General features: G+C 42.0%; 1 protein-coding gene across 1 annotated transcript; it reads right to left on the bottom strand.

Moving 5' to 3' along the window:
• Positions 1 to 3713: 3713 nt before the first annotated feature.
• Positions 3714 to 9110, bottom strand: LOC119484893 (protein MLP1 homolog). The gene is made up of 6 exons (XM_037764071.1): positions 8238 to 9110; positions 7702 to 7817; positions 6450 to 7281; positions 5893 to 6017; positions 4257 to 5472; positions 3714 to 4034 (listed from the first exon to the last, which is right to left on the bottom strand). Exons 1-5 carry the CDS (start codon positions 9108 to 9110, stop codon positions 4344 to 4346), a joined length of 3075 nt encoding a protein of 1024 aa, XP_037619999.1. The 3' UTR covers positions 3714 to 4034; positions 4257 to 4343.
• Between the last annotated feature and the right edge of the window lie 740 nt (positions 9111 to 9850).

The following is a 9850-nucleotide window of genomic DNA, read 5'->3' as shown; positions in this document are numbered from 1 at the left end:
TTTATGCTGCCGTAGTGTCCAGCGTTGCACACTGTAATAGTATGCAATTCACGTATTATTGGTTTCATAAAATGGTTTCGGACATACTAAAATATCTCACATCCTGTTTTAGCGTACTAAATAACACGTTAGTGTGGAATTTCCTACTAACATGCTTTGTTAAGTTTGACAAAGTCTATAACTTTCTGTAGTGTTTTCAAACTTTAGAAGTTCAATCTGGGATCAAATCAAAAGGATTTTTTTTGTCTGTTGGTGAATCCAAGACCACATTACTTATTTTTTAAACTAAATAACACAACACTTGTTTTCCCTCAATGTTTGCTGAGTGTAGTAAGAGAAATGGCACCACAGCTCAAGTTTTACTTCCTAATGTTTACGCCATTCTTGGGCAACAAGATTTCATATTAGCAACCCTGTACGCGCTGACAGGCAGATATAAAACAGTTACCAGTGTTTCACTAAATGAAACCATAAATTTATTAAATTTCAGTTCAGACACCAGAGTTAATGAGTAAACCATACAGTATAATTTAGCAAAACAGGAACTTCACACTTCAGCTGCTAAACAGAATGTATTCCATCAGACTTGTGTTTGTTTTGCATAGGTTGATTGATTTATTGTTGTATTTTTTATTTTGTTTTTTCAGATACAGCAGACTCCCTCACATCTAAAGAGACACAGGACCCTCCTGGTTATGATGTGTCCTCACCACCCCCGTCATACTCCTCTGAAGGACAGCGACCTCCACCCTACTCTGCAGCCCTGGCAATGTACCCTCCACCCAAAATCAGCCTACCAATGTGTACGATTCTGTCCGCGACGTCAGCCCAGAGGCCGCGTCGGACACAACTCCACTGATATCCTCATCTTCTTTTGATGACAAGACAGGGAGAAGAACATTTATTACATAGTACAGTTTGTACAACTTGCTATGAGCACGTTATCCTACACCAGATTTTCCCAACCTGGTGTCAGGAGAGGCCTTTCTAAGGGGTCACAACTCGCAAGAGAAATTTCAGGTAACGCACAAGATGATTATTCAATTTTGTCATTATTATGATACTCAAGTGTACTAATTTAATGTCTTTTTCATTTTACAGATTCAATTACCCTTCCAAATTCTTGTTGTTATTAATTATTTATTTATTTATTACATTTTTTTTTTTTTAAACATTCACACAAAAAGCTCATTCACAGACCGATGGCACAGCTTGTATCTCCTCCACCTGCTAGTATCTCCTCCACAAGCTCGCCTCTTGCTGGTGTTTAAGATCACAGACTGATTGCTTCGAATTGGGTGTTAGGTTGTAATATCCATCTAACTGTTCCTGATAAAAAGCAATTTTCCTGGTTTGGATTGCTTTGTGCGCGGCCATTTGGCAGATTTGTTCGTTAGCCAACTCTACTTGGCACTGGAGATCCTGAACAGCTGTCTTCAGGTTTCTCGTCTCCTCATTTTGTTTTGCTGTCAGAGACTCAAGTCGAGACAGCTCATCGGTGGCGTCCCTGTTCTGCTCACTCAGAGAGACTTCCTTTTTCTGAAGATCATGCAGTGCTTGACTCAACTTTTTTCCAGCACAGGTCAGATTCTGTATTTTCTCATCTTTATCCCTGATGAGTTCCTGACCTTCTCTTACTTGGTGCTGAAGATCACGGACTGCTGCCAACGGACGTTCAGTCTCTGCTTGTCTCAGTGATTCAAGGCGGGCCACCTTCGCAATAAGGCTCTGGTTCTCATCAGCTGTGATTTTCTCATTTTTCTGCAGTTCTTGAGCTTGATCTTGCAGATTTGCTGTCAGAGACTGAAGTCGAGCCAGCTCATTGGTGGCGTTCCTGTTCTGCTCACTCAGAGAGATTTCCTTTTTCAGAAGATCATGCAGTGTTTGACTCATCTCTTCTCCAGCATAGGTCCGCTTCTGTATTTCCTCATCTTTATCGCTGATGAGTAACAGCTCATGTTCGTCTTGTTGAGCTGCACAATGCTTGAGGTCATATGCGTCCCTCAGATCTTCAATATCTGCTTGGTTTACTCTGTCCAGAAATTGAAGTCTGGCCACCTCAACAGTCTCCGTCTCCAGCTTTCTTGTCAGTGTGTTATTTTTCTTTGTGATGTCTTCAAACTCCACCTGAAGCGTCTCCTTTTCCTTAATCTCCCTTCTCAGTTGCGTCCTTGCATCCATCAGTTGGTTCTGAAGATCTTGCACAACTTGCAGGTGCACGACACTTTCCTCCCTCACTTTTTCCAACTCCACTGTCGGCAACCGTACTTTTGACTCCAGTTTCTTATGTCGAGGTTTGTCATAAAAGTCTTTTGGGAGCCGTTGAGGCTCCTTTGACACACGGAGGAGACGTGATTTCTCCAGCTCTGCGCATAACACAGCGCTATGTAAATTTCTTTGAGACATCCCTGTTGTCCTCAAAACTCTTCAAATCGCAGGTTGCTGAATTTTAAAATAATATGAGAATCCCTGGTTTGTCTAGCTATGGTTTGTCCCTGAACACACTTTCTTTGATCCGCTGTGACATCATAACATTCTATGCGCATCTGCTTGAGCCATAGCATGTTTTCTTTTAAAAGACACAAGCTGTGATCTATCTGAGATAGACACATAATGGCGACTGAAAGATAACGACTCTTTTTAAATGAATTCACCCTGACATGTTGAAGATGCGATGGTCACAATGTTTCCTGTGCGTAATAGTACGCAATTTCATTTGTCATCATCCATACAATAACCATCCGCAGTTAAATACCACCGTGGAGCTTTAAATAAAATGAAAGTAAAATTTAAATGTGTTCTAGGTTTTTGCATGTTGTTTTTTTCCTTAGATCATGATGACATCAAAGTTTACTTCAGTTAGATTTGACTGTTTTACTTGTTCACAATTTGGGGACGAAATAGTCGCCTCTTTAATCTTCACATTGTGACATTAATGTGATCCTGGTAATGATTCACAATGGTTCTGGAATAGGCTATTGTAAGTGTAGAAATATGCTATTTTATAGCTTATGATTTTCTGCGCCATTATTAAGCTTTGACCATTTGCAGCTCCTCTAAGCTTTTAGCTGAGGTGAAGGCAGGCAGTCATGTCAGGATATTTAAGTAGCTTTTTTTTCTTTTGACCATCCTGGATTTCTTAAATTATTGGGATGTATTCTTTGAGATAAAATTACATCCTTTGAATTTTTTGGATTGGTTCACCTGATGGGAATAGGATACACACAAACTGCAAAACTGAAAAGGAAAAAAAAAAAGCATAGACATACAGGCATGAAATGTAGGCTTATTACTTTGCTGTGTTTTATTTAACATGTTATTAATGATGGGTCATGCTTCTGATACAGTAGATGTCCATCCTGTCTGTCCTCAGAATATTTATAGCTGTACCTCCACAAGTCCATAGTATATAACCTTGGTCTTGTGTTCATATATATATATATATGTATATACATACATACAAGTATGTCAGATTTTGCCAGTGAATATCGTTCGACTACAAGTGATGCCAGTGCATGATTGGTGGAGGTTCCCCTAGAGTGTGAAGGAGACTTTAAATTTGTAATGTTTATATATATATATGTATATATATATATACATATATATATATATATAAACTCTTCCACCGTTCTTACAACTATTTTCTTTTTTACAGTAATATTTTACATAATGTGTGTCTACTTACAAAGAAACATGTAATACATTTATGTTGCAAAGTGTTCATTTTGTATTTCGTTTTTCAATGTTGTCATTATTATGATACTCAAGTGTTCTTATTTAATGTCTTTTTCATTTTACAGATTCAATTCCTTTTCCAAATTCTTGTTGTTATTATTTATTTATTTATTTATTTAATTTTTTTTTTTAAACATTCACACAAAAAGCTCATTCACACACCGATGGCACAGCCTTCGGGAGCAATTTTGGGATCAGTATCTTGCCCAAGGACACTTCAACCTGCGGACTGGAGGAGCCGGGGACCGAACTACTAATCTTCACGATTAGCAGACGAACCTCTCTACCTCCTGAACCATAGCTGCCCAGACCTCTCAACCACTAGGAGCCTTCACAGCTCACATCAGGTGAGAGGTCATGATTCACACTCACACCTTCATGTCTTTGGACTTTGGGAGGAAACCGGAGCAATCAGAGAAAACCCACGCAGACACGGAGAGAACATGCAAACTCTACACAGAAAGGCCTCACAGACAGTGCTCACCACTGCTCCATCGTGCCCATTCATTTATAAATATAAATTATGTTTATCACATTCATAATCTATATTTATAAATTACTTTGTTGTTAGGATTTAAAGTGGAGTTGTAGTTTGTAGGGATTGTAGTTTACATGAAAGGCAATTCAAAGTTGTTGGCGTAGGGCAGTAGCTGGCAGTAGGTATAGTCCATCAGGTAGTTACACCCTGGGCCTACACCCACAGCGGTGATGGCAAGCGGGAGACCTACTTTCAGCAGACATTTAGCAGAACGGCACAAGAAACTTCTGGTCCGAGACACAGAAGCTGGAGACTCTGGGAGGCTCTCATCGCTCTGATACCCAGATGTCGTCTCAGAGAAATTCTCATCTCCCTGCTGCCCAACGCCAGCTACTATCTCCTCCTCTTGCCTCGCCTCTTGCTGGTGTTTAAGATCACGGACTGATTGCTTCAAATCGGTTGTTAGGATGTAACATTCTTCTAACTGTTCCTGATAATAAGCAATTTTCCTGGTTTGGATGGCTTTGTGCTCGTCCATTTGGCAGATTTGATCATTAGCCAGCTCCACTTGGGACTGGAGATCCTGAACAGCTGTCTTCAGGTTTCCCGTCTCCTCATTTTGTTTTGCTGTCAAAGACTCAAGTCGAGCCAGCTCATCGATGGCCCTCCTGTACTGGTCACTCAGAGAGACTTCCTTTGTCTGAAGATCATGCAGTACTTGACTCATCTCTTTTCCAGCACAGGTCAGATTCTGTATTTCCTCATCTTTATCCCTGATGAGTTCCTCACTCCGTTGTAATTGTTCAGTCTCTGCTTGTCTCAGTGATTCAATGCGAGCCACCTTCGCGATAAGGCTCTGGTTCTCATCAGCTGTGATTTTCCCGTTTTTCTGCAGATTCTCATTCAGAGACTCAAGTTGAGACACCTCATTGGTGGCGTTCCTGTTCTGCTCACTCAGAGAGACTTCCTTTGTCTTAAGATCATGCAGTGCTTGACTCATCTCTTCTCCAGCACAGGTCAGATTCTGTATTTCCTCATCTTTATCCCTGATGAGTTCCTGACTTTCTCTTACCTGGTGCTGAAGATCACGGACTGCTGCCAACAGATGTTCAGTCTCTGCTTGTCTCAGTGATTCAATGCGAGCCACCTTCGCGATAAGGCTCTGGTTCTCATCAGCTGTGATTTTCCCGTTTTTCTGCAGTTCTTGAACTTGTTTCCGCAGATTCTCATTCAGAGACTCAAGTTGAGACACCTCATTGGTGGCGTTCCTGTTCTGCTTACTCAGAGAGACTTCCTTTTTCTGAAGATCATGCAGTGCTTGACTCATCTCTTCTCCAGCACAGGTCAGATTCTGTATTTCCTCATCTTTATCCCTGATGAGTTCCTGACCTTCTCTTACCTGGTGCTGAAGATCAACGCCAGCTAGTATCTCCTCCTCTTGCTGGTGTTTAAGATCATAGAGTGATTGCTTCAAATCGGTTGTTAGGATGTAACATTCTTCTAACTGTTCCTGATAATAAGCAATTTTCCCGATTTGGATTGCTTTGTGCTCGTCCATTTGGAAGATTTGTTCGTTAGCCAGCTCCATTTGGGACTGGAGATCTTGAACAGCTGTCTTCAGGTTTCTCGTCTCCTCATTTTGTTTTGCTGTCAGAGACTCAAGTCGAGCCAGCTCATTGGTGGCGTTCCTGTTCTGCTCACTCAGAGAGACTTCCTTTGTCTGAAGATCATGCAGTGCTTGACTCATCTCTTCTCCAGCACAGGTCAGATTCTGTATTTCCTCATCTTTATCCCTGATGAGTTCCTGACTTTCTCTTACCTGGTGCTGAAGATCAACGCCAGCTAGTATCTCCTCCTCTTGCCTCGCCTCTTGCTGGTGTTTAAGATCACGGACTGATTGCTTCAAATCGGTTGTTAGGATGTAACATTCTTCTAACTGTTCCTGATAATAAGCAATTTTCCCGATTTGGATTGCTTTGTGCTCGTCCATTTGGAAGATTTGTTCGTTAGCCAGCTCCATTTGGGACTGGAGATCCTGAACAGCTGTCTTCAGGTTTCTCGTCTCCTCATTTTGTTTTGCTGTCAGAGACTGAAGTCGAGCCAGCTCATTGGTGGCATTCCTGTTCTGCTCACTCAGAGAGACTTCCTTTTTCAGAAGATCATGCAGTGCTTGACTCATCTTTTTTCCAGCACAGGTCAGATTCTGTATTTCCTCGTCTTTATCCCTGATGAGTTCCTCACTCCGTTGTAATTGTTCAGTCTCTGCTTGTCTCAGTGATTCAATGCGAGCCACCTTCGCGATAAGGCTCTGGTTCTCATCAGCTGTGATTTTCCCGTTTTTCTGCAGTTCTTGAACTTGTTTCCGCAGATTCTCATTCAGAGACTCAAGTTGAGACACCTCATTGGTGGCGTTCCTGTTCTGCTCACTCAGAGAGACTTCCTTTGTCTGAAGATCATGCAGTGCTTGACTCATCTCTTCTCCAGCACAGGTCAGATTCTGTATTTCCTCATCTTTATCCCTGATGAGTTCCTGACTTTCTCTTACCTGGTGCTGAAGATCACGGACTGCTGCCAACAGATGTTCAGTCTCTGCTTGTCTCAGTGATTCAATGCGAGCCACCTTCGCGATAAGGCTCTGGTTCTCATCAGCTGTGATTTTCCCGTTTTTCTGCAGTTCTTGAACTTGTTTCCGCAGATTCTCATTCAGAGACTCAAGTTGAGACACCTCATTGGTGGCGTTCCTGTTCTGCTCACTCAGAGAGACTTCCTTTGTCTGAAGATCATGCAGTGCTTGACTCATCTCTTCTCCAGCACAGGTCAGATTCTGTATTTCCTCATCTTTATCCCTGATGAGTTCCTGACTTTCTCTTACCTGGTGCTGAAGATCACGGACTGCTGCCAACAGATGTTCAGTCTCTGCTTGTCTCAGTGATTCAATGCGAGCCACCTTCGCGATAAGGCTCTGGTTCTCATCAGCTGTGATTTTCCCGTTTTTCTGCAGTTCTTGAACTTGTTTCCGCAGATTCTCATTCAGAGACTCAAGTTGAGACACCTCATTGGTGGCGTTCCTGTTCTGCTTACTCAGAGAGACTTCCTTTGTCTGAAGATCATGCAGTGCTTGACTCATCTCTTCTCCAGCACAGGTCAGATTCTGTATTTCCTCATCTTTATCCCTGATGAGTTCCTGACCTTCTCTTACCTGGTGCTGAAGATCAACGCCAGCTAGTATCTCCTCCTCTTGCTGGTGTTTAAGATCATAGAGTGATTGCTTCAAATCGGTTGTTAGGATGTAACATTCTTCTAACTGTTCCTGATAATAAGCAATTTTCCCGATTTGGATTGCTTTGTGCTCGTCCATTTGGAAGATTTGTTCGTTAGCCAGCTCCATTTGGGACTGGAGATCTTGAACAGCTGTCTTCAGGTTTCTCGTCTCCTCATTTTGTTTTGCTGTCAGAGACTCAAGTCGAGCCAGCTCATTGGTGGCGTTCCTGTTCTGCTCACTCAGAGAGACTTCCTTTGTCTGAAGATCATGCAGTGCTTGACTCATCTCTTCTCCAGCACAGGTCAGATTCTGTATTTCCTCATCTTTATCCCTGATGAGTTCCTGACTTTCTCTTACCTGGTGCTGAAGATCAACGCCAGCTAGTATCTCCTCCTCTTGCTGGTGTTTAAGATCACGGACTGATTGCTTCAAATCGGTTGTTAGGATGTAACATTCTTCTAACTGTTCCTGATAATAAGCAATTTTCCCGATTTGGATTGCTTTGTGCTCGTCCATTTGGAAGATTTGTTCGTTAGCCAGCTCCATTTGGGACTGGAGATCCTGAACAGCTGTCTTCAGGTTTCTCGTCTCCTCATTTTGTTTTGCTGTCAGAGACTGAAGTCGAGCCAGCTCATTGGTGGCATTCCTGTTCTGCTCACTCAGAGAGACTTCCTTTTTCAGAAGATCATGCAGTGCTTGACTCATCTTTTTTCCAGCACAGGTCAGATTCTGTATTTCCTCGTCTTTATCCCTGATGAGTTCCTCACTCCGTTGTAATTGTTCAGTCTCTGCTTGTCTCAGTGATTCAATGCGAGCCACCTTCGCGATAAGGCTCTGGTTCTCATCAGCTGTGATTTTCCCGTTTTTCTGCAGTTCTTGAACTTGTTTCCGCAGATTCTCATTCAGAGACTCAAGTTGAGACACCTCATTGGTGGCATTCCTGTTCTGCTCACTCAGAGAGACTTCCTTTGTCTTAAGATCATGCAGTGCTTGACTCAACTCTTCTCCAGCACAGGTCAGATTCTGTATTTCCTCATCTTTATCCCTGATGAGTTCCTGACCTTCTCTTACCTGGTGCTGAAGATCAACGCCAGCTAGTATCTCCTCCTCTTGCTGGTGTTTACGATCATAGAGTGATTGCTTCAAATCGGTTGTTAGGATGTGACATTCTTCTAACTGTTCCTGATAATAAGCAATTTTCCCAGCACAGGTCAGCTTCTGTATTTCCTCATCTTTATCGCTGATAAGCAACAGCTCATGTTCGTCTTGTTGAGCTGCACGATGCTCGATTGCTTGGTTTACTTTGTCCAGGAATTGAAGTCTGGCCACCTCAACAGTCTCCGTCTCCAGCTGTCTTGTCAGAGTGTTATTTTTCTTTGTGATGCCTTCAAACTCCACCTGAAGCGTCTCCTTTTCCTTAATCTCCCGTTTCAGTTGCGTCCTTGCATCCATCAGTTGATTCTGCAGGTCTTGCACAACTTGCAGGTGCCCGACACTTTCCTCCCTCACTTTTTCCAACTCCACTGTCAGCGACCGTTCTTTTGACTCCCGTTTCTTATGTCGAGTTTGGTCATAAAAGTCTTTTGGAAGCCGTTGAGGCTCCTTTGACACACGGAGGAGACGTAATTTCTCCATCGCTGCGCGGCGCATAGCGTTGTGTAAATTATATTGAGACATCGAGGTTGTTCTCAAAACTCTTCAAATCGCAGGTTGCTGAATTTTAAAAACAATATGAGAATCCCTGGTTTGTCTAGCTATGGTTTATTCCTGAACACACTCTTCTTTTGATCTGCTGTGACATCATAACATTCCAGTTGCTGTGATCATGACGTCATGACATTCCAGTTGCTGTGATCATGACGTCATGACATTCCAGCGCCTTTCCACGCATGCACATAGAATATCATGGCGCTGCATGATAACATTCTATGCGCATGAGCCATAGCATGCTTTTATTTAAGACACACAAGCTGTGTTCTATCTGAGATAGACACATAATGGCTACTGAAAGACTGACAAAACATTTGAAAAGTTGCATTAATTTATTAGAATAATGTGTAGTGATATGTAAAGAAGAAGACTTATATGTTACTTCTAACTTAATGTGAATCCAACCACCTTTATTATTTATTCACATGTAATTTCTTTTTTATAATTTTTTTTTTTTTTTTTTCAGTTAGTGGGATATATTCTTCAAGATCAAATTAAATCAAGATAAATTTCACCCGATGTGAATATAGGACAGGCCGAACATATGTTCAGCAGGTGGTGGGGGGCTGTATCATAAACTTTGTGCAATAATCTGGCAAAACTATTGTAAGAGCCAAAACATGATGCTGACATACTGAGGTTGGGATGTAATTCACTTTTACGAA

This window comes from Sebastes umbrosus, chromosome 3 (assembly GCF_015220745.1).
Source record: "Sebastes umbrosus isolate fSebUmb1 chromosome 3, fSebUmb1.pri, whole genome shotgun sequence".
Classification (NCBI taxonomy): Eukaryota; Metazoa; Chordata; class Actinopteri; order Perciformes; family Sebastidae; genus Sebastes; species Sebastes umbrosus.
This window is presented reverse-complemented; position numbering and strand designations above follow the sequence as displayed.

Excerpts from the sequence above, each read along its gene's own strand:
- LOC119484893 (XM_037764071.1), bottom strand. The coding sequence starts at position 9,110 with ATGGAGAAATTACGTCTCCTCCGTGTGTCAAAGGAGCCTCAACGGCTT. Across the intron at positions 7,818-8,237 it reads AACAATTACAACGGAGTGAG|GAACTCATCAGGGATAAAGA; the intron begins GAACTCATCAGG and ends AGAGAAAGTCAG. Across the intron at positions 7,282-7,701 it reads TCTCTGAGTGAGCAGAACAG|GAACGCCACCAATGAGGTGT; the intron begins GAACGCCACCAA and ends TAAGCAGAACAG.